This window comes from Amborella trichopoda, chromosome 7, assembly GCF_054954075.1.
Source record: "Amborella trichopoda isolate Santa Cruz 75 chromosome 7, AtrichopodaSantaCruz75HAP2 v2.0, whole genome shotgun sequence".
Classification (NCBI taxonomy): Eukaryota; Viridiplantae; Streptophyta; class Magnoliopsida; order Amborellales; family Amborellaceae; genus Amborella; species Amborella trichopoda.
In genome coordinates, this window is record NC_142342.1 from 42463276 (window position 1) to 42488798 (window position 25523).

At 35.0% G+C, this 25523-nt stretch overlaps 2 protein-coding genes, 1 long non-coding RNA gene and 1 pseudogene across 6 annotated transcripts; 2 read left to right on the forward strand and 2 right to left on the reverse strand.

Moving 5' to 3' along the window:
* Nucleotides 1-725: 725 nt before the first annotated feature.
* LOC148781439 (uncharacterized) lies at nt 726-1885 on the forward strand. Its single transcript, XR_016058999.1, has 3 exons — nt 726-898; nt 1155-1442; nt 1629-1885. It is a non-coding gene; the product is annotated as an uncharacterized LOC148781439 (long non-coding RNA).
* Nucleotides 1886-3147: 1262 nt separating this feature from the next.
* LOC18423060 (uncharacterized) lies at nt 3148-10401 on the reverse strand. Of its 4 annotated transcripts, none has more exons than XM_006827636.4 (3): nt 10144-10401; nt 3680-3740; nt 3148-3569 (listed from the first exon to the last, which is right to left on the reverse strand). In XM_006827636.4, the coding sequence occupies exons 1-3, from the start codon at nt 10192-10194 to the stop codon at nt 3208-3210; spliced, it is 474 nt and encodes a 157-aa protein (XP_006827699.1). In that variant the 5' UTR covers nt 10195-10401; the 3' UTR covers nt 3148-3207. The 4 variants fall into 4 exon arrangements, with proteins under 4 accessions (XP_006827699.1, XP_011625270.1, XP_020527801.1 ...); XM_011626968.3 differs by having other exon boundaries at nt 3148-3563; nt 10144-10386; XM_020672142.2 differs by having other exon boundaries at nt 3148-3563; nt 8390-10345.
* A 4399-nt stretch (nt 10402-14800) lies between these two features.
* LOC148781440 (uncharacterized) lies at nt 14801-16981 on the forward strand (annotated as a pseudogene).
* Nucleotides 16982-22410: 5429 nt separating this feature from the next.
* On the reverse strand, nt 22411-25511 carry LOC105421232 (uncharacterized). Its single transcript, XM_011627827.3, is given in 2 exon segments — nt 22411-25078; nt 25081-25511. Coding segments are annotated over 2 exon segments (2919 nt in total). The 5' UTR covers nt 25454-25511; the 3' UTR covers nt 22411-22532.
* Between the last annotated feature and the right edge of the window lie 12 nt (nt 25512-25523).

A 25523-nucleotide genomic window follows, 5' to 3' on the forward strand; every position in this document is an offset into this window, starting at 1 on the left:
ATAAGAAAATTACATCCCTTAGTATAGTTTTAAGTCCTAGTCTACTCAAACTCTATTTCAGATTGAGAGGAAAAGAAATAAAGCTGGTATCTAAATCCCCTGATTATAAAACTGATATGAATTGTAATTCTTTTAATATCATATTTTGATTGCCACTGCATATATAACTATTTTTATTAAAATTTCAAAAAAACTAATATGGTGCCATATTTCTCATTTTCTAAATCCCTTTTTTTTTTTTTTTTATTATTATTATAATAGCATATATTAATTTAAACAACTTTGCAATTAATCTTAAAAAAAGGAAAAAAAAGTTTGTAGATGTTATTCAAATAAGTAATATATGTTTTGTATCCTTTAGGAAACATGGATCAAACAAGAAAGCACACATTTGATGAAGAGGAAGAAATCATTCGTAACCAAAACTTCAAACGGCACAAAACGAGAAGTGAAATGTTACCAAATTTGGCTAACGAGGCCTCATTGGATCAGATAAATGCCATCATCAAAAACCCAAATAGGTTTTTACATCAATCCAAAGCGAGCTAGAGAATGAAAGAGCAAGAAGGATTGAGGAGCAACACATTTGCTGCCCAAAAACTTACCCTTGTGTTGGATATAGATCATACCCTTCTCCATTCTGTTAAGGTATATTCAATACTTTCTATTACTTAGAAAGATCAGACCCTAATCATATGGCATTCTTTTGTTCCATTACTATCTAGTCATTTGGGCATGGACATCTCATCAGTTCAATGAAGTAGATTAAGTGCATGACGAGATCTTAAGAAAGATGGAGGAGAAAGACATGAAGAAGTCTCAGCGCCACCTCTTCCGCTTGTCACATATAGGGATGTGGACCAAATTGCAGCTTGGGATTTGGAATTTCCTAAAAAGGGTTAGTCTTACCAGTTTCTTATGTTATATTCTAGATTGTCTTGCTAACTTATTCTAGAATCTAGACAGCAGTACCCACTTACTGAACCTAGAATAGTGTTCTCCTAAAACGCTTTTAATTCTTTGTTGTAAAACACATATACCATGGCATTTTCTTAATTTGTGAAACATTCAATGAGTATGATTTCATGTTAATCCTCAAGCCTTGGATTTGTATAACTATTCCATCTACCCTTCTATTTGTTTCTCGAGTTTAGGTTACTATTTCTGTCATTGCAAGCTAGCAAGCTTTATGAGCTACACCTTTGCACAATCGGGAGTGAAACATATGCCACAGAGATAGCTAAGGTGCTCGATCCCAACGGGTCCTTATTTGCAGGGCGTGTTATCTCAAAAGCCAATAAAGGTAATCCGTTTGATAGGGCTGAGGCAGGAAAAATGCAAGGACTTGATAGGGCCTTAGGCCCAGAATCAGCACTGGTTATCATAGATGATTCTGTTCATGTTTGGCCCCATAACAAGCACAACTTGATCAATGTGGAGAGGTACATGCATTTGATTTGGAATTCCTATTCTTTTCAAATATTTAATTTATTTATTTCTCTTTAGCTTCTATGGAAAATTTCAACTTGGTTTGTTCTCTTTATCTAGTGTTTGTCTGTATCAGTAATAGATGTTCTTTTGCAAGTCCTTGGGACTAATTGTTTGGATTTCTTTTCCCTTTCTTCTAGGTACATGTACTTCCCGCGTAGTAGACGCCAGTTTGGACTTAATGGGCCATCTCTTCTGGAAATGGGCCGTGATGAAAGGGTTGAGGATGGAACAATATCCTCGACTTTGGAGGTGAAACCACTATCCATCAAAAGCCAAGTCAATTATTTATTTTATTTAAAATAAGCAAGTGTTTTTTAGCTTTTGAGTTTCTTTTTTTTTTTTTTTTTGCTTGTGCACACGTTATCGAAAGGTTGCCCGAGGGCTTTTTCTCCTATTCCTCTTAAACAAAGTGGAGGTAAGTGATCTTTTAAATTTCAGAGAGAGAAAGTATCTTAAAATTCTAAAGAGAGAAACTATATCAAACTTTAGAGCTAAACTCTTAAATTTTAAATTTTAAAGAGAGAAAGTGTCTAAAAAGTACTATCTCAAATTTTAAGTTTTAAAGAGAGAATATTTGAAAAATTTTAAAGAATCTTTGAAAAAAATTTAGAAAAACTATCACCAAATTTTAGAGAAAAACTACATCAAATTTTAGGTTTTATAATGATGAATTATCTTAAAATTGTAAAGAGAGAATCGACCTAAATTTTAAAAAGATAAACTATCTCAAAACTTTTAAAAAGAAAAACTATATCATATTTCAAGTTTTAGATAAAAAAATATCTTAAAATGTTAGAGAGACAAATTACATCAAATTTTAGAAAGAGAAAGTACTTAATATTTTTAAAGAGAAACTATCTCGAATTTTAAGTTTTAAGGAGAGAAAATATCTTAAAATTTTAGAGAAAAAACCATATCTAATTTTAAAAAGAGAAACTACTTGAAATTTTTTAGAGAGAAATTATCTCAAATATTTAGAGGGAGATTCAAATATTTAGATAGAGATATGAGGACTTATAGCTTCAATAAAAATATAACCTTTAATAAAACATAATGACGGACCAAGATTCGTGTAGTCGATCCCAATTAATTAGAAAAAAACTATGATGATGATGATTTAAAGAGAGACTTAAATTTAATAAAAACAAAAGAGACATTACAGTGAATAATACAATAAAAAATATTTACCGAAAAAAGTTAAAAAAAAAGAGCCATGAAAATATTATGCATCTATGAACCATCCAAACAACCGAAATTTATTTTATAAGAAATACTTTTTATGAAATACATTTTCAAGGAAATAGATTTTTCCAGGTATTATTTTTTTATAGAGCAATGCAAATCCATCTCCATTTACGAACCAATTATTTAAAAAACAAAATTAATACACACAATCACGCACTCACCCATGCAGAAAGGATCGAATAGAGGGGGACAACTCCATAGCAAAAATGTCAGAAGAAATATGAAGCCCAACGAACAGTGAAAACCAGAATTTTGCATTCAAACCCATCCATGGGCCCGAATATGGAAACGTGCACGCGCTGACACCGAGAATTTGATTCAAAATTGAAAAAACTTAACCGAGAGAGAGAGAAAGAGAGCCACAATTTAAATCAGAATTGAAAAAACTCGACCAGAGAGAGAGAGGCACAATTTAAATCAAAATCGAAAAAACTCAACCAGGGGGAGAGACAAGATGGAATACACAATAGTTTAAGATGGAAGAATTTGAACAAGTGCAGCCTCTACATAACCACAACCATCATCACTATCTGGTCCTGACCAATAACCAACCAGCATGTGAATGCCTGAAATTACAGCCTCTATTCCATAAGCAACCTCACAAATCAACCTCCGGGGCACCAAGCAATGAGATATATCACGCAAATGCAGTCCCTTGAATTGCATGGAATCATCAATTTGATTTGCTGGACTTTCAATCTCCTCATACTCTTCATCTACTAAAAGCCCAGGCTCTGGTCTTTTAAAATCTAAACACTTTTTGATTTTTTTGACCAAGCTTCTTTCGTATATGAAACCGAGTTCGTTTGTGGAAAGCTCGATGAATGCTGTGCCTAAAGGTTAAAATGTCAATGCAAAAAGAATCTTCTACTGAATCATCGAAGTGTAGCAAAGAGAGATGTACACGGATGATTGAATCTAGCTATTCTTATAGTCAACTCACCGTTTGGAACTGTCCCCACTACGTTGATAAGCTGCTTTTCTGGCATAAGGGATAGCATATGCTGCAAAAGCAAATGAACAAAAAATGATATTTGAAACTTAAATTGCGCTAGAAGACTCCTGCATACATTGAGAAGTCATAAGTGGAAAAAAAAAGTGTCAAAAAGCATTGTCTCGAAGACACTCAAAAGTCCTCTTCGCATAACCAATTATGCAATATCAAACAAACCAATTGTCTTTCATGCCTTAAACACAATGAGAAAGGAGTATTGATTTAAGACATGCAAGCAATCCGTACATTTATGAGGGACATCACTATTGTTCAAATGCCTAGAGGGATTTATCATAAGTGATACAATGAAGATATGCAACAAAGCAGCCTGGCCAACAAACCACCTAGGCTAGGCATAGGCAATGGGGTCTGGGTGGGCATGCCTAAGGCGGGCGCCTAGGCAGTTTGGGCGCCCACCTAGTGCCTTCCCTTCAAAAAATTAAAAATAAAAATAAAATAAAATCTACCCTAACAACAATCAAGCTTGGTATTGCCCTTCTCTCTCTATCACTCTCTCTCTCAAGTCCATGTGCTCTCTACATATGAAAAGAAGAAGAAAAAAAAGATGGACTCCAAGTGTTTGATGCGTGGCCTCTCTTTCTCTCTCACACACAGACACACACAAAGATACACCTGGACCCATATGCTCCCGCTGTGCATGTAAGAAGAAGAAAAAAAAAACCTCCAAGTGTTCGATGCGAGGTCCCTCTCTCTCACAGACTTTCTCTCTCTCTCTCTCTCGACATATCCTCAAAGTATTTGAGACTTCACTCACAAATACAGATCCAAAAGAAAAAAAACTGAAAAAAGAGGATGATCTTTAAGAATTATATGCAAGACCGCATGCACATAAACTTACTAAATACATGCACACAAATATTCACTAAAAACACACAAAACAACTTATGACCCCTACTCAACCCCCTTCCCTTAGGGCCACCCAGGTATCTGGGTGCCCGCCTAGGTGGCTCAGACCCCTGGCCGCCTAGGCAGCCGCATCTGCCTTCTTGAACATTGATATGATCTAAATGATCATCATAACAACATGCTCATAAGGGTGATCACTAACTCATCTATAGGTTGGATGAAGATGGAGGGAGAATGGGAATTCTACGTTCAACTCTCCCTCCATATTGGTTCCAAGTTCCAACCCACTGTTCGAAAGTGATAACCCTTATGATGATGCTGTTAGCTAGACCATATGGATCATGCCATACGTAAGAGACAAGGAAGTATGCAAAGAACTTGGGTTCGAATCTCCCTCCCCTGATGCCCTTAAACACTAGGACCTCTCTCTCTCTCTAATTTTTTTTTTCCTTTTTGTTATTTAATGAAAAACAGGTAGGGGGCCTTCTCCCCCACTGACTTACCCAAAAAAGAAAAGACAAAAAGAAGTATGCAAAGTAGAAACATATGATGTTCAAAGCCTTTCCCATTCAACTGACTGTGTCACATGAACACCAAATACTAATAATAATAGCGAGATAGTTAATTATTCTAGTCCCTTAATTGACTGATGTCAGGAAGATTACACGTTCCATTTCAAGTCTGAGACTTGCACAAACTGAGTTTCAACTTTTGACTAGAACAAACTGAGATGGATTATTTAAGCATTAGTATTACAGCTTAAAGATACAGAAAAAAGAGGAATAAACAGTCATTTCGTTGAAATTATAAGGATTTGATCATGGTATAATTATTAACCTCTTAGTACTCTTTATCTTGAACGAAAAACATAGCATTCTAGGAGCTCATGAAGTTATGCATATGCTCACCAGATGCATGCTATGGGTCATAGAATAGCACAACCATCGAAGCTAAAGTTGGTTTTGAAATGGTAGAGGCATGTGCCTCAAGTCCATGTGAAATTTTCACAAGGCATGGGCAGTTAAGGTCAACAGCTTGCATTAGCATACAGAGGAATGGTGGATATATTCAATCATATGATTGGGCTTATCTCCAACCACTAAAAAACTCGGTTTTAATATTGTAACACTTGCTAGAGTCAACTCAAGGCACCTGACAAGTCATAAAACAATTACGTTTTCCATAGAAAAAAACTCAACTGAGTCGTAAGATTTCCTGAGTTTTTTATAAGACTAAATCAGATCCTGAATCATCGTTTTCTTTAATATGTTATTGGGCTATGATACAAGTTTTACTTGGATAGGACTTGCCAAGTCAACTGAAGACTCAGTGAGCCGATCAGAACTCAATCCTGATCTACTCCACAACCTTTGTTTTCATAATCAATGAAGAAAGAGGAAAGGAATGTCAGGTTGCATCAAGGACACAACCAAGGGTAGTAACCTGAAAAGGTAGGGTTCAAGGGAAATCATAAATATCGCTATGGATAGGGACCCTTCTTTCTTTTAAAATTAAATTAACTAGTCTCAAGAAGTAAAGCACCTCTCTTTTGAATGCCTCAAATTTATAGCTCTCCTTCATGATGAAGGACCCTTGACAAGTACATGGCAGGTGTAAATTTGCACAAACCAAGTGTACAATGAGTAACAGTACAATATCGATGAGTAACAGTACAAGATCACATATCCGGTGAGCTTAGAATGGAAGTGAGGATTTGGATATTGAGTGCTCGGAAAGAACAAGTTTGGCAAGGATGAACGGTAAAAGATGGTGTGTGCTCAACATCAAACCTAAAAAGTAAGAAAAGTATGAGACAAAGGAAAACAAAATACGCTTTGAAGCATCAGTTCGGCAACAATGTACCCTGCCTACAATTAACTAGAAAACTACCCGTATAACATCTTTGTTCAGTTAAGTAATACCATTGATGTTGCAATGTTTCTGTGCCAAAAAAAGGCTACTTAACTCCAGGGCCCCAGGGATTAGGTAGTGATCCATGAACAAAGATGCTAGACTGCTATGCAGGAAGAAAAATGAGATGGCATCTATCTAGAGGAACATAGTTCAAGTTAGAAATCTTTGTTCAAAGTGGGTCAAACAATGAGAAGTATATAAATTGTCTGTGTCCACCTACAACCTAGAGATCATATTCGACAATAGCTTAAAAAAATGAGATGGCATCAATCTAGGATATTTAGTTTGAGTTGCAGATCTTTGTTGAAAGTGGGTCAAACAACAAGAAATATATAAAACTAGAGGAATGTAGTTTGAGGTGGAGATCTTTGTTCAGGTTTTTTTAAAATTGTACCTAACACATGTCAACCCTGTTCACACAAGATTTTCACACTAATCTTTCAACACCAAATCATGTTCTTTTTACGATATACTATCAACACAAATGCAAATTAAGGGTTTCATGGCATCTCTGGGTTTTGTCTTTCATGATCAACAAACCTGACCTATAAGAGAAGATCTCTCCTACCATCTTCAATAAGATTATGTTAGAACCAAATTCAAACATCTAAGTAGGAGTATGAAACAAGATGCATTGCATCTCTGTTGTCACCTCTATTGTTGAAAAAATGCCAATAATTTGCAGAATCTAGTGTACAGTGCAACATTTGTAGACAGTGATATATGTATTTGGTTTTAAGTTCGGCTAAAGATGGTGGATGTTTCAAAACCATACTTAACTGGAAGGCCTTCAATGTTACAACCTTAAGGTTGTGGCTTCAGACTCTAAACATGGCTACCAAGAGAGAGAGAGAGAGAGAGAGAGAGAGAGAGAGAGAGAGAGAGAGAGAGAGAGAGAGAGAGAGAGAGAGAGAGAGGCTAATGTCGATGATCCCTACATTTGTTGATGACAGCCCCTTAGTACAACAAAAAATATCACAATTGATATTGTACAACACAGTCTATGTTTTTCCATCAAATGATCACCACTAAATGTTATGCAAGTTCTAGCCAATATATATTTTGAGGAAAACCCATCCCAATTGATACACATTTAGAAGACTAATAACTTCTTCACCTTCTCATATGATCAAAGAAGATTTAATATATCAAGAAACCTGAGCAAGTACCTATTTCAAAAATGCAGCAAATTGTGTATATAAAACATCTCAAGGAATGATATTCAAGTATCTTAAGCTGCCATATTTCAAGGGTCACCATTCTAATTAATATAAGCATCATAAAACACCATTTTCAGCATACAAACCTCTAAACCATCAGCTCCATCACAATATTCACCCATTTATGTACTTATCCAAAAAAGAAATCAAAGGACATTTGCCCACATTGAAAAAGAGTTCATCACGTTTCTCTAGTATCACCAAAGGTTTTCAAACTAAAACCTTCCAAATGGAAAGTTGGACCAACGAATTGGACTTTAACAATTCTACCACAACAACTACTAAATTACTAGAGAAATAACTCAAGTTTCAAAATTTTAGGTTTTCTGTAATAGAATCTAACTATTGGAAGTATGGAACTTCATTTCATCAATGTAATTTTCCTTAGAAAATAACTAAAACCAGTACTTTGAAATCGACTCCACCAAGGTACTTGGGCCTTGACCAAGCCGAGTAACTTGCCGAGTTACACACAACACAAAATAATGAAAAAAAGCGTAAAAGAAATTCTAAAAATAGTTAAAATAAGAAAAAAAATCTAAAATGGACAACAGAAACCATTAGAAAATTATAAAGATGAAAAAAAATCTATAGAAGATGATGAAATTCTTTTATTTAGAACTTGAATCATATCCTCATATCATCATCAAAGCCTTACCCCAATCCTGCTCCTCCATTTTGCTTTATCCATGGCCATACCTTCAGTAAGACCATAAGTGGCCATATCGTTTCTCACTACTTCCATCTATGCCCATTTGGCATTCCCTTTGCCTTCTTAGAGTTTTCCAATTGCACTAGATAACACCTCCTAACCGGTGTTGTATTGGGTCTGCGTTGCACATGGCCAGCCCATCTAAGTCTACTTTCCCTCATCTTGTCACTTATTGGAGCCATCCCTACGTTCCCTCGAATGTATTCATTCCGAATTCTATCATTTCTTGTCTTGCAATTCATCAATCTCAGTATTCTCATCTCAACTATAGTCATCGTATGGGCATGTTGCCATCATTCTATGATTTAGGACTTGAATATTTCAGAAAAAGTTTATAAATAAGGGAAAAAATTTTGAGAGTTTCTAAATGATCCAAAAAACTATCTGAACTATAAAAAAACTCATTTCTAACTAAGATATTGGATTTTCCCCTTTCTTTGCATTTTTTTATTTTTTTTAAGGGCTTTATAAGGGCGGGGCGAGTTGCCTTCAACCCACCCTGCTCGGTCTCGTCCGTAGAGTGAGTTTGGGCAAGGCCGAGTAACACAACCGAGTCTGAGTGGACCTGAGTCTCATGGAATGCTGACTAAAACAAAGCAAAGAAATAATCTAGTATGTTTTGGAAATCAACTGATATGTGCTAAGGAACGAGAAATCCTAATCAAAATAAATACTGAGCAAGGTTATAAATCAAAGACTCAACACATGATTAAAAAGAACATAGAGAGTAAAATAAAATGAGTGAGAGCCACAATGTTTTATTTCCTTTCATAACAGAAAATATCATAGTTTTCAATTTGAGTACCTTGTGTTGTGAAGCATAATTTGAGAAAATATAATCCGGCAGTTTCAGAGAGATAAACAATTTTTTTATTAGGACCACAATAAAACTGAATGACCAAAAATATGAAATAATATCAAAATTCCTTCCCTTACCTCTCACAAAAAGATCAAAATCCCAAAACTATTTCAAAGTTCATGAGTAACCCTATTTTACACAAATAAATAAAGAGTATTTCCTTTGACACTGGTCCACAAATACAAACACAAACACAAACTTTCTTTTCAGAATCACTAAAGTTAATCTAAATTACTTTGAATGATAATGTAAAAACAAGTTGGATTCTAATCAAAGAAACTAGCCAAACTAGATATCCAAAGACCAGAAAGATTCAAAATTTTACATAGCGTGACAATTATCCAACAGTTTTCCAATAAAATGAAATTGCCAACAAATTTTTAGAAGTTCATTTGAAATTCCTAGATTTCCAGTAATCCCTGTTCATTTTACAAGAGATTTATATAGAGTGAGAAACTATTTCCTGAAAATGGCTGAGATAACAGGGAAATGTCAAAGAACTAATAAATAATTACAAGTTACAGAAGATGTCGTCCAACTAGGACTCAAATTATTGTTATAGCAGGAAGAAAAACTACAAAAAAAATAAAATAATAGATATCCAATGCATCTAAATTTCACTCAGTGAAAATTCTAGGAGTTCACAAAGACTACAAACCTGAAATGAGAATGTGTGAAAAAAATAAATAAGTTATGGGTATCTTATAGCATTATTCAATTGAAGGCCTGTGTTATCCAAGAGTAACAGAAGATACACTCCAACATACTTTAGGGCTTCGCTAGGGTTTAAGGTACAACACAAAAGTTAAGGGTTTAGGGCTTTGCTATGGCTTAAGGTTACCTGTTTTCTAAATGGCAAAGGCCTGATCATATGTATGTTGCAAAAAGCCATCCCTCTCTCTCCCAAGGGCTTGCTAGGTTTTAAGTGGCCTGTCTACTGAGTGGTAAAGGCCTGTTGCAAGAGGCCATTTCTTTCTCTCTCTAGAAGTTGGCACCAAATCATGTCATCTCCCCCTCTTCCAGACGTTGCAACGAAAGAACACTTGTTTCAAGCGGGCTGGACCGCATTTGTACACCATGCCGTGCGGAGGTACGAAGTATCTGTCTTAAATAGGGGAAAAGTTTATATAGAGCCGAGGCTCTAAACAACCAAATTAGAGCCCACTTCAAAATTTTCACTAGAAGAGGTTGTTTTGATGTTCTAATACCCTCAAATTGATCATCTTGACATCAAGATGCATGGACATGAGAAACAAATGGATTTCAAGTTTTGAAAATAGTATATTTTGTAACGCATTTTTGGATCGCCAATTTTCAAGATTTTTAAGTTTTTATAGATCTATCGATTTACAATATTTTTTAAACTTTCAACTTCATAAATAAAATCTAAAATATATTTTAAGGCTATCATAAACATTTTCAGTATTGAAACGAGATTTTTCGATACTATTTAAAAATAAGCTCTAATTTGATCGTTTAGAGCCCATGCTCTACACAAACCGCACCCCTTAAATATAGATGGATGCATATAGATGTTCCATCTAAAAAAACAATGGTAATTAAGGGTCCAAATGTTTTTTTCATATAATTATTATTTTTTAATTTTTAAAATTTATTTATTTATTATATTTATGATCTCTATGTTAAAGATTTTATATTATCCAAATTTTAAGATCGAATTATATTTAAAATATATATTTATTATCAACTCCGCATTTCTACATGTGCAAGCTTGGCGGCATGCTAACCACATTTCTCTCTCATAAGCAAATCACCCTCTTTCGCTGTCGATGTTACATATCTACTTGCACGAGTGTTAGGGTGAATTTATATCGTGGAGAAGGGGAGAGTGACACACCGTGTAGGAAATGGGCTCGGACTTAAATGGCATATTTGGTTAGGTTGAAAATGTTTTCTAAAAAATAATTTTACATAAAAAAATTCTCTCATGTGGTAAAGTATGATGATATTTTCATGTCAATTGGTGGAGAATATTTTCATACATATTTTCACACTAATTGACAACTAATTGATGTAGTTTTTTTTTCATACTTGACCTAATTGATGTAAAATTTTTCTCATATTAGACCATATGAGAGAATTATTTCATATGAAAATGTTTTTTAGAAAATATTTTCAAGCAAATCAAATGTGTTGAGTGATTTGTTGTTATGTCTCAAGTTCAATTCCTATTTAAAAAAATAAATAAAATTATTATGCTTTTTTCACCTTCCATACTAAACACCTAAATGCCTATAAACACTTAAACACATAATGGTCCATATGTGACACTGATATAACAACTTAATTTTAGTTTTTTTATGAGTGTTCGATGGGATACAGTCTCCTTCCATAAGGAAGATTTTGAAGATGACTCTTTTCTTAAGGAAAATTGTTTCATGCGGGTTGGACCACATTTCTACATATACGGTTCAGAAAGTATAAAGCATCAATCTTAAGATGGATGCTGTGTTCCGTCTAAAAACAATGGAATTCCATCTAAAAACAATGGAACTAAGGGTCTAAATATTTTCTTACTAGAATTATTATTTCTATTTTTTAAAATTTATTTATTTTTTCATATTCATGACCTCCATATTAGAGATTACATAGCCTTAAAAATTTAGTCGCAAAATCCATATCAAAAATAGATTTATCAAGAGGCCCGCATTTCAACTTATGCGGCCTTAGCAACATAGAAAGGGGGTCCTTTTCTTAATTTCTTTTCTTCTGCTCAGGATCATATGCTCCAATGGGAGGAGCATAGTATAATTTTTTTTTAAAAAAGGAACACGTCTATGTTAAAAAAAAAAGAAGCGCCAATTTGTAAATTTGAGAAATTAATGACATAAATATCTGATATTCAGAACCCATGAATCTTGAGTATTAAATATTTATAACTTTTTCTAATTTTTTAGAACCTGAACTTTAGACATATATCCTGCCCAACTAGCAACTAATTATAAGACATTTCAAAGTGCATTCAAGGAGTGTCTAAAAAAAATCAAGCTATAGGATTGACCATATCATCCAAAGTTTTATGGTCAAATATCGATATTTAAAATCTCAAAAAAATATTTTCTTGAAACGACTCGTAGGTAATTTTAAGCATATCCCTAAATCCAGATAAAATTTTTTGCATTTTGTCAGAGAAAACAAGTATATAATTTGCTTTTATGTTAGCATAAGCAGAGGTAGAGAGCACAAAGGGATTCATGTTTTTTTGTTATTGTACATGCACCTTTGAAATAAAATGCAATAATGATATATTTTAAGGACGCGGTTAGCATGCGGCCAAGCTTGCGCATGTAGAAATGCGGGCCCCTTAATAAATTTATCTTTTTAAAAAAAATTCAATCCTAATTTTTAGAGAATATATAATCTCTAACAAGGAGATCATGAATATGAAAAATTAAATAAAATTTAAAAAACTAGAAATAATCATTCTATTAAAATATATAATCTTTAATATGGAGATCATAAATATGAAAAAATAAATAAATTTGAAAATAGAAATAATAATTCTATTAAAAAAAATTTAGATCATTAGTTTCAATTGTTTTTATATGGACCACCAATTTGCATCCCTTTTTAGTATGAATGCTTACCTCTGGACCGCATATTGTACAAATGTGGTCCAACCCGCATGAAACAATTGTTCATATTTTACTGAGGGAAAATGTAGTATTAGCCCTTAAAATTAGGATTAATTTCATACTATCCCCTCTTAAATATCAGCATTATTTGTTTCCAAATTATTTCCTCCCACCCCCTTGTCCCCAACTTCACACGGTTATTTATTTTAATATCTTATTACTGCCCTAATAAAAGACCCTTCTCCCACTTTAAGAATTTCCATTTCCACCATTTTTACGTACCAAACCCATTTGTTATTCCTCTCATTGCCCTCATGCCTTCAACCCCGAGAGTGTAAGACGAAGAGAACAAGAGAGCACGATCACAAGTATTTCAAATATATCAAATAATATGTAAAACAACTGCTAAGTGAACAGAACGAGGGGTGCTTAAGAATTGATCGACAAAAGGAAATGTATAAACAATGTCTAGCCGAGAGATGGTCAAATAAATCGAGTTTCCAACAAGCTGACTGTAAATATAGGATCAGGAAGGAGCTTTCTATATGTAGAACAAAGTTTGACATTCAGCTCAATAGATGTGTCAACATGTTTTGTATTATCAGGCCGATGAGCTTGAGAAACAAGTAAAGTCCAAGAAATTGGCCGAGAAGGAGAGAAAGAGAATGGTTCAAGAAATTGGTACAGTCAAATGAGGAACAATGAAAATTATGTTATAATATTAAGAAATAATTAGTGCCTTAGGCAAGCAGGTGAAATTGGCACATGGATATGAAGGTGTTGCCAAGAAATTATTGGCTTTCTCATTCTAAATTTCATTACTTTGCAAGAAAAAGCATTAATAAAGTACCCATGTTTATTTTTGTTTGGACGAAAGTCTAATTCGAATATAGTTGAGTTATAATGTCTCCTATCCAGGTTATAACTGTAACTTTTAAATCAATATTTTGAGTACATACCTTAGAATCATTCATGAACATAACTATGATGAATTTTGAGTAAATATTACTTGAATCTTTTAGATTTAGCCACAATAAAGAAGTGTCCTGTATTTAAAAGCTAGACCTTGACTTGCCCCTACTCCGCAACATGACCTCCCATCGTTTTATATTTGAGCTTATATTATATGTGATCAACTTGATCAGATCGAGAGGATTTGAGCTTATATTATATGTGATCAACTTGATCAGATAGAGAGAGAGAGAGAGAGAGAGAGAGAGAGAGAGAGATTCCACTGCAATCTATGGAAAATGACAATCAATAAGCTGACTTTTAAATTGATTTTTAGAATTTGGCTGTCCAAACTTTTGCAGCCAACGTCTATAAATCCTGATGTGCTTGTGAAAGCTATATGAAAAGAAATTTGAAGTCTACAGAAATGGTGGGGAGATTTCCGATCTTCTTCTTCCTTTTCTTAATCTATTTCTTTTGTCTTTTGATTCAACTTTATGCAGGATTATCAGATACAGAATCCGAAGCTCGAGCATTGCTGAAATGGAAAGCTAGTCTCAAAAACCAAACATTAAATTCATGGATACTCAACCCCAACAACAAGACTAGCCACCGCGGCTGGATCGGTATTGATTGCAATGATCAAGCAAGAGTAACCGGTGTAAGCCTTGTACGTTTTAATTTGAATGGCACTCTTGATCAGTTCGACTTCCCATCATTACCATGTTTAGCCACCCTCGATCTCAGCTTTAACCATCTGGATGGAACCATCCCTGCAACTATTGGTACACTTTCGAACCTCACTGACTTGGCTTTGCTTCGTAATGGATTCTCCACTCCAATCCCCAATTCCCTGTTTTCAAGCAGGAAAAGCCTTGCATATCTTGACCTTTCATTCAATTCTTTTGGAGGCCGCATTCCTCATGAACCTTATAGAGCTCAACTATCTTGATCTCAGCTTCAATATATTTACTGGTTCCATCCCTGATGAGCTAGGCTTTATCCCCAATCTTAAAACATTGGCTTTATCTTTTAACTCATTAACTGAACCCATTCCATCCTCTCTAGGGATGCTCCGAAACATTTCAATCCTCAGTCTTTCAACATGTGGTCTGAATTCAAGTATTCCTCCTCAAATTGGATATATGAAGAACCTGTTTTCATTGGATCTCTCAGAGAACCATCTCACCGACTTTCTGTATGGAACCTGACCAAGCTCACCGACTTTCTGTACGGAACCTGACCAAACTCACCGACTTGTCCCTCGCCTATAACCAGCTCACTAGAACTCTTCCTCCTTAGATCGAGAACTTGGCATCACTAACATCTCTCACTTTGTCACGGAAAGGGCTCATTACCAAGCTCTATATCTGGCCTTCCCCTGGTAACCTTATTCACTGATGACAACAACTTTTCTGGTGCAATTCCTGCGGATTTTGGGCAGTCCAATCAATTGGAGGACATCAATTTCTCAAGTAACAGTTTCTATGGTGCTCTACCTTCCCGAGTATGTGACAACAACAAGTTGATGTATTTCGATGCCAGTTACTACAGTTTCATGGGCCTTTTGCCAGAAAGCTTGCGGAATTGCACGAGCTTGATTTGGCTTTCATTAAATAAAAACTATCTTGATGGAAACATTTCCGAGGATCTTGGCAACTATCCTGATTTATCAGGGTTGTACATATCAGAAAACCAATTCTTCGGCTTCATCCCACAAAATATTGGCAAAACGATGCCAAATTTGACCTTCTTATCGGTTGGCAATAACCATATCACAGGACCCATCCCATCCACCTTGATGAGTCTCCAATATCTCAATGCTTCCTATAATCATATCACAGGCAACATTCCCTCTTCCATGCCAAATATGATGCGCTTGTCGCTTTCCAATAATCTTATAACGGGGTCCACATCCGCTTCTGTTGGTAACATGAGTGAGCTAGCGATTTTCAACCTTTCAGAGAATAACTTAACTGGTACCATGCCCTCTTTACCACCCACTTTAAATTACTTTATGATTTCTAATAACCACATCATGGGAAACATCCCCAATTCTATAGGATACTTAAGTAATGTGTATATTCTTGATGTTTATGGTAATGGGTTGAGTGGTATCATCCCTCCTAGTTCGGGGAATTGTTCATTGCTCGAAGTTCTTGACTTGAGCAACAATAATCTACTCGAAAACATACCATGGTCTCTAGGGAATTTGGAGAACCTTCTCACATTCCGTCTGAATGACAACAAGCTCTCTGGTGAGATTCCTTCATCTTTGAAGAACTGTTCCAATTTAGAAATCATTGATTTTGGTGAAAACCAATTATCAGGAGACATCCCTCCTTGGATTGGAGAAAGCCTTTCGTAACTCCGTATTCTTCGCTTACGAGCAAACATGTGTACAGGAATGATTCCTCAAGAGTTTTCACAATTAAGCTCTCTTCAGGTACTGGACCTAGCCATAAACAAATTTTCAGGCAACATTCCTGACACTTTTGGTAACTTCACTGCCATGAAAAATAAGCAAACACACCTCCATGAAGGTTCCTACAAGTACTATTACCATGACAAGATCATCATTTCTACAAAGGGGGAGATGCTCACATACACCAGGACTCTTTCCCTTGTTGCATCAATAAACATTTCATGCAACAATTTATATGGAGCTATCCTTGAAGAATTAACAAATTTGGTGGGCTTGATCATTTTAAATCTAGCTCGGAACCACCTCGCAGGAAATATCCACTTTCAGGTGGCATCCCTTCCGGCATTTCATCCCTAACATTCTTAAGTTATTTTAATGTTTTAGATAACAATTTGTCGGGACCTATTCCCATTAGCAACCAATTTGATACTTTCAATGTCTCAACATACTATCGGAACCAGTATCTCTGTGGACCTCCGCTTCTTGCAAAGTGTGACGAGTCCGCCTTAGCTGCTGCCAATGATGAATGTGATAGAGTTGGTTCTGGGGTCCCATGGTTTGACATAAGCATTGTAATAGGTTTCATAGTTGAGAATATTAGTGTTTGTTTGGTTTTGGCTTTCATAAAACGCTGGAGGGATACATATTTCAAGTTCGCTGATGCCATTTTCATGAATTTGTCGTGGGAATTGCAATCTTGATATGTTTATCAGTGTGTGTATGTGCATGTGTGTGTATTAGTTATATTAAATAATATATAAAAGTTCTTCCATTTTTCTTTAATGTAAATGTGAGGTTTTGGTGCATCAACCAATGCACATGTTTACATGGGGCCTTCCCTTCTAAAATCTATTGGACTTCACAATCTATATTAGAAATGAATTTTGCATCCAAAATATAAAGGTCAATGATCTAGATTTTGGGTATAATGGATCCATAATAAATAAATAAAAGTTCAAATCCCGTAGCAGCATTTTTTTAAATTCTTTTTGCATACTTCTTTACAGGTCATCAGGTCTCCAAGTTTGTACAGCGAAAATTTCCTTTGAGGCTTTGACTCACGTCGCTCGTCACATCACTCACTTCTTTATGACTGGCTTTACTCAGACCTCACCTTACAACTCATAAAAATTATAGTTCAAGCATTCGAAAAACTTCACATGTATCATCTCGACTAGATCATTATAGTTGTGAAAATAATTAGGATTTCAAGCTTTTAAAATAGTGTATATTGTATCAATTATCTATATTACTTATTTTGTCTTAAAAAAAAATGTTTATAGATCTATAAGATTTGTACCATTTTTTTAGCTTCAAATTTTATTATCGGCATTGAAAAGCGATTTTAGAGTCATTTATGAAAATTTCCGTTGCCGTAAGTGCATTCCGGATGATGATTTGAAATGGGGCTTTATTATTATTTTTTTCATAAAGCCTAAGGCCATACAGGAACCTCATCCTTTACTGATAGCTTTGAATTTGATTCTTACAAAAGTATTTTTATGGTTGATTCTATCAATCATAAAAAATAAGAGGAAATGGCTATTAATTTCAAATAAAAAGCTAAGAATAAAAGAAAAATAAAAACTTTTCGTGTTTGACAAAAAATTTTAAAACTGAAGATACCATAGAATTTTTTTTTTCAAACTAAAAATAATAATAAATTTCCGAGTTCTGAAAACGAGATGAGGTTTATTTTGAATTCAAGAGAGAATTTTAAAATCAAGAAACGGGCTGGGTCATGGTGGTAGCACCCCACACCCTACTCTAACATAGTCTCCATTACCCCCTCCCCCCCCTCCAAAAAAAGCAGGAGAGAAATTTGAAATAATTTAAATAAAATAAGAAGTAACTTTGAAATAAATAAAAATGAAAGTTATTAAAACTTTTGGAAAGGGAAAGGTGGAGCTAATTTTTTTTAAAGGTCTATTCTTCTCTTTAATTAATTATGAAAAAAAAACATGTATCATTCAAAAAGCACAAAACGAAATAAGCTAGAATAGTTATTTTCAATAAAATAAAAGCGTATAATAGGTAAACTACATGGAAGTACAGGACCGGGCCTGTTAGCATTGGACCCCACGGGCTGGTCCATGCAATGGACTACTTGGTCCCCGGTCCACTCTCGGTTGGATAATCCGGGCTACTTTGTTGAGTCAAACCAGACTTGAGACTGGTTCGCCCGTCCGTTTCTAGCTTGAATTGGATTGTCCGGTTCAAGCCACATATAGCTTAGCTAGCAAATCGGGGAGTAATAAAATATCAGCAAACCAAAATATAGGTAATAAATCAGTTTTATTTCAAAAAATCGAAAAAAAAATTGAGTAAAAAATAAGTATCACCAAAAAATAAGATAAACTACAGAATCGTAAACATAATGAAAAAATCGGATATATAAGGATTTGATTTGCTGCTATTGTATATATAAATACAATAATTTTATAGCCATGCTAGTGTCATTAGAGTAATACTTAACAATTTTTTGTTGAAACTTTAAATAAAAATAGTAGCAATGCTTACACTGTTGTCGCATTACAAAACATATCGTAGATTTATTGAGAGCATACAATACTAAACGCAATAACTAATTAGCAAATAACAAGAACTGTGAACCAAGACATAGAATTATTTTTCAAAGAAGAAAATAGGATTGCACCTAATTGAAAGAAAATACAAAGACCCAAATTTGTAAAATAGTGGCCCTTCGAAAATACTATGTTGTATACAGTAATAAAATTAAAAAAAAATTAACTAAACTTATTTATGCACAAAAAAACAACAACAAAATGCTAAAGAAAATTTGAATCTTGCACTGAATTCCTAACTGCCTAAATCTTTAGTATAATTGAATCTTTCTCTTGCTCTTTAGGAATATATTGTTTGTATTTTTTCATACATTTTTTTTGATGGAACTCATTGGTGAAACTTTTTATGTAATTTTTTGTTAAACTAAGATTATTAATTTACTCGCACTGTTAATGTATGCATCTTTAAGCCAAAATGCAATAATATTGAGCTAATGAAGAAAAAAAAAAGTGGTAGGGACGAAGTTCTTTTTGAAAAATTTATTTGAAAAAAAGATAAAATACAAATTTATATCGGTTTCATTGAAAAAACATAACGTTTGAAAAACTTGGAGTTTAAGATGTATTTTAAAAAATTGGTGATTTTTTGAAAAATTCATGTTTTAAACAGACTTGCTAACTATGATATTGTGAGTTACTTCCATAGTGGTTGCTCCAGCTACAGTTTATTCCACTGTTTTAAAGCTCCTTGTCCGAGGTTAGTAACTAGACTGAGTCCAACTAGATTCAATTAAGCCAAGATATGTACACCTCAAAAATGTAATAAAACTCAAAAAAAGATAAAATTTCGAAAATCATCATAAAGATAATAAAAATTATCTAAAAACATATTTCAAACTAATATATTATCTTAGGAAAATTACATATATATATCTATTTTATTTTACTGTTATTATGAAAATATTTTTAAATTTCCGTTTTTACATGTGTATCTGATTTCTCAATTTCATAACTATGTTTTAAAAACAGTCTAATTTCATAACAATTTTTTTTAAAAAAAGATGAAACTGCTCATTTTTTGGCTTTTCAAAAATCCAAATTCAGTTATTGAAAATCCGTGCGCAGAGTTGGGCTCTTTGAGAACCAGGTTCTCACCCATGGTCTCATCGAGTTATGGTTATTACGCTCATCAATGGCGTTGTGGCCTCTCTCGCTCTTGCTCTAACTCATTTGTTGAAGAACCAGAGCACCCAAAGTCATGGGTCAGAGAGATTTGGGTTTCATAGAGAGAGAGAGAGAGAGAGAGAGAGAGAGGGGGAAGACGAGATGCCAAGGACCCGGAGGAGTGGTGTTCACTGAGAAGTGCGCTTGGCCTTATCCTTTTTCAACACAAACTTTCTCTCTTTAGTTTTCTCTCTCCCTCTCTTAATGGAGATCTAGGGTTTAGATTGCGCCTTTGAAATTGCAGATCTAGGGTTTGTTATAAAGCCCAAGAATTAGCTTGTTTTTGTTGGAAAAGACGTTTCCAGCCGATTTGACTAGATTTTGCTCGTTATAGCATTTGTGGCCGGATTTTGATGGGACCTTGACCGGATTTTTTTGAGGACTGATTTCTTTTCGCCCGAATTTGGAGGCATTTGGTTGGAATTTGATGGGGTTTTTTTGCTGGAAAAAGGGCTTTTCTGTTGGAAAGGAGGCAGAAATGAGATTTATGTCATTCGCAGGGAGAATCACTTTGACCTTCTCTGTTATTTTGTTTTATAGTTCAAAACAGCATTGGTTTTTCTTCTTATAAGAAAAGAAGAAAGAAGAAGACGAGGAAGCTTTACCAGAGAAGAGGCCCATGGATTGAGAGTGAAGCCTAAGGTTAAGGGAGTTATTAATATGTTTGGTTGTCGTGCCATCGTTTTTTTGGTGACAAATGGTGCTGGAAACTGGGTCACTAGCCTGTAAGAGCAATTTTTAGAGAGAGAGAGAGAGTGGGGTTAATGGGGATATAAAAAGAAGAAGAACCCAATAGGTTACAGTACATGGGAAGGGGTACGGAAACTTGAAACTTGAAAGCGTGAAAGAATTTGCAGAAGCCCCCACGTCACGAGAGAGATTCATTTCGGTATTTGAAAAATCGAAAACGAGCCCTTTGTCTTTTAAAAAAAAAAATGTTAATGAAATTAAAAAAACGAATATAAATGTAATAACACGAAACTTAAAATTATTTTTGTAATAATGGATAAATAAATAATTTTCTTTATGGAAAAAGGTTATATAAGGATGCAACCTTACCTCTACAGCTACAAAATCCATCGGAAAAGATGGTTTCAATGTTGAAAAACCTTTTGTTTGATCATCTGAACATGAGATGTGTGACCATGAAAAATAAAAAGATTTTAAGTCTCATAAATAATGCATTTTACAATATGTTATGTACACCGTCCATTTTCAAGAATTTCAAATGTTTATAGATCTACTTGACTTTAACAATTTTTGAAATTTAAAATTTTATAATTAGATATAAAAATAGCTTTTGAGATAAATATTTTACATCAAAATTATAGGGAAAATATATCTATGCCACTTAGTTTTAAGTTTCATTTCACAATGAACCCAAGGTTTTAAAAAATATAAAAAATATCTTGGGGCATAAAAATTACAGATTTTATTTCTTCTAACCCCTGAGCTCATTTAGATCTGTATTTTTAGGCCAAACAAATCTAAAAAGACATACTTTTTTTAAAAGCCATCCTCCCAAACTTCTAGAGAGAGAAGAGATTCATGGCAGTGAGAGGTTATCGGGAGAAGAAAAAGGTGTTTGGAGAAACACAGAAAGAGAGAGAGTAAGAAACACATGAAGAGAGAGAAAGATAGAAGTTTGAGATATTTAAGTGAAAAGAGAGAAAAAGAGAAGTTTGGGATATACAAGTAAAGAGAAAGAAATTATTGGGTTTAGAAAAAGTATGTTTTTCTTACAGTTATTTAGGTTAAAAAATAAATTTAAAGTGGCTAGGGGGTTAGAAGATATTATCAAGAAATGAAACCTAAAAATAAAGAATATAGAGATATTTTTCTAAAATTATATACCATGATAAAATTTGAAGGTGCACCTTACCTCTACAGCTACGGATGCATCCATATGCCAACTGAACCCCTCTTATATTTTGTGACATTTTTTGGTTTGTAGTAGTTTTTGGGCGACCAACAAGCTAGGCATCCAACTCGCGTCGGTGGACTCTTTACACCTCATGAACCCAAAGTGTGATATTTAAGACAAGTTTTCTGGTTCGACAACTCATGGGAGTCTAATGATGAATGAGAGGATTGAATCAAAAGACCCAAAATAAATGGGGAGAAAGAGAATAAAGATTGAAATTGTGACCACCAGTCCCATTTATATGGGCTTCCAAAACAAGCCTTAATGTTTTTGTGTGTTTCATGAATTTTGACATTAGTTTTCGCCAATGGAGTACCTCTCGTTTGGTCAAGACAAGCACTTGGACCATTAAAAACTAAAACCCAAGTTCTAGTAGATGTTTATCTGTTCAATTTTTAATTTTTTGTTTTATCTTTGGCTCCGTGCTAAATAAAATTACACTGTACTTCTGTAACATAAGAAAGACATACAAAACACAAATGGCATGAACATATTGGACTACAAGCTTACATCCAAACAGTACAAGCACCTAATAAGATTATTCACCCGATACTATATTCTTACACTCTTCTTCACTTTAATCTTCTAAAACTGGTTGTATAAACAACACCTATTTCTTCTGCCAAAGAAATGCTGCAATCTCGTTATCAAAATCTCAACAATGAAGTCCATGACTTTGAGAACTGCATTGTTCCATTTCCTTTTAATGGCTAGAATTGAGAACCATCCTCCAAATCCAGTCCCAAATCCCAAGCCCACACTGATCCAAAATTGTCGGACCTCCGGTGGCCCAGTTCTCAAATCCTCATCATTGTTAAATCTAGGAACTAACTCATGACTATCACACGTCTTAGGAAGAGGAGGACCGCAAAGATCTTCGTTTCCATAATATGTTGAGGCATCAAATGTAATCATGTGGCCAGCGTAAGGAACTAGACCTGACAAATTGTTGTAGGACAAGTTCAATGCGCCCAAGGAACTCATAGATGACATGTTGAGAGGAATGGCACCAGAGAGTTGATTGTCCGACAAGTCCAACGATTCCAACTCTTGCAATTGATTAATCTTTTGTGGAATCTTCCCAATCAAGTTGTTCCTAGAAAGGTTCAATACACGCAAGCCTATAAGTTTTGTCAATGATTCTGGAATCCTTCCTGAGAAATTATTTCTCGAAAGATCTATGCATGTCACAAGAGAAAGAAAGTTGGTATAATCCATCATTGCCCCTTTTGCTACTATATCAATGCTCACCACATAATAGAACATGTGATTGCGATCGTAGTTGTTGTCCGCCATCTTCTCTGTAATAGTCATTGCTGTGAAGTTTATGAAAATATCTGGAATAGTGCCTGAAAGGCAATTTTCAGCAGCATCCAAAACTTGAAGAGAGTATAGAATTGACATAGTCTTAGGAATGGTCCCTGTAAACTTGTTAGATCTTATAGAGAGAACACGAAGTGAGGTAAGACTTTGGCCAATCCATGACGGGATATACCCAGATAATTGATTTTCACTGAGATCCAAAATTTGTAATTTGGAACAATTTTTTAATGATGGAATCTCACCTGATAGTCTGTTGTTTCTCAGGACCAATGATTGCAGATCTTCCAAATTACTCAAATAGGTGGGAATAGATCCCATGATCTTATTTCTAAAAAGATCAAGAGCATACAAACTTATCATGTCTCCAATGGAGGTGGGAATGGTTCCCGAAATATTATTATTATAGAGAGCTAAGACCATTAGCTTTGGCATGACTTCTCCTATGTTTTCTGGAATACAACCAGAAAATTGATTGTTTGAGAGATCCACACTTCCTAAATTAGGAAGCTTGGCATAAGTCATGGTTGTGTTCATTGTGAGATAGCATGTTTCCACTTGGATTGTCACCGTGCTCGTACAATGCTTCAACAATTCTGGCAATAATTTCATGCCTTGGCAAATCTGACGGCGTAGATCAATTGAGGAGCTGATATTCAACATTTCAAATTTCTGTCCCAAATCCACAGTAGTATTACCAGAAAAGTTGTTGTAGTTGTAGAAAACTTGGAGTCCTTGAGGTTGAGATGTGGTGCTTATTAATGGGCCTCGGAATCTATTGGATCTCAAAACCATATGAATCATGGATTTAAGATTCCATATCTCAGGAGGAAGAGATCCCATAAGATTGTTTTCAGATAGGTCCAAAAATTGAAGCTTGGAAAGGTTTCCAATGGAGGGAGGGATGGAGCCTTTGAGGTAGTTATTGTTTAGGTACAAATTATTAAGCATGGAAAGTTCTCCAATAGAGGAAGGGATGGACCCCGTGAGATTGTTGCCATATAGATACAGAATAGACAGCTTGGAAAGGTTTCCAATGTTTGATGGGAGAAATCCAGAGATTTGATTTGAAGATAGGTCTAGGAACTTAAGGTTTTTTAGAAGGGTAATTCCAGAGGGGATTTGTCCTTCGAGTACATTCTCACTGAGATCCAAAAAAGTGAGAGTTGTCCAATTGAGAAACAAGTGTGCAGGAATGCCAGAGTTCAACCCACAGTGGTAGAGGCTTAGTTCCTCAAGAGCCCAAAGCTGGCCTAGTGACGCAGGGATGGGTCCACCCAGTAATGGGTTATAACTCAAGTCTAGTTTATGGAGCCCAAAGATGAAGCCAATTTCATGAGGAATGAAACCTGTGAGATTATTTTCAGAGAGTCGAAGGACTTGAAGTTTCGTTAGATTCAGAAGTTCAGCAGGAATGTGACCTTGAAATGAATTGTTTCTGAAGTTGAGGACCTTGAGGTTTTTCAAACTCGAAAGCTTTTGAATGGGGATCGGACCGGATAGTCCATTGAGAGACAAATCAAGAAGTACCAAGTTTTTGCATCGGAAAACAAAGGCTGGGAAATCCGTTAGAGCACTATCAGATAGGTAGAGGTAAGTAAGAGACTCCATGCATGTAAATCTTGACCAGTTAAATACGTTTCCACCAAGGTCTAAGTGTCGTACCTTCCGCAGATTACCCAGCTGATAAGAGATGGGACCACTAAGATCGTTCCATTGGAGAGAAATGAAGCGAAGCTCAGTGAGATTGCCAACCTCCTCAGGTACTGACCCCGTGAAGGAATTGTCTCCTAAATCCAAGAAACTGAGGTTCGAAGAGATCCAATACTCTTTGGGATTTTCCCTTCTAAATAGTTCGCATTGAGATTTAAACTGGCCAAATGAGGCAACGAGAGGAAGTTCAGTTGATTGAGGGTCCCTTCCAAATAGTAATTTGAGAGGTTAACCTCAATTACGCTTCCGCCATTGTCGCATATGATACCAATCCAGCTACAGTGGCTGGTGGAGTTGCTGGTTGTAAGAAACCAAGAGCCCAAAGTGTGACTTTTCATACTAGTTTTCCAGTTCAACAGTGCTTCAGCTTCTAAATTAGCCATTGAGAAACCCAAGGATTGTAACAAAAGAGCTAAAATGAATGGGAGAAAAAAGAAAAAAGATGGAGATCTCACCACTCTTCCCATTTTCATGGCAGGCAAAACTTCACTCAAATCTCCTTGTTCACGGCATCCAATGAGAAACGGTAAAGCTCATGCGTAT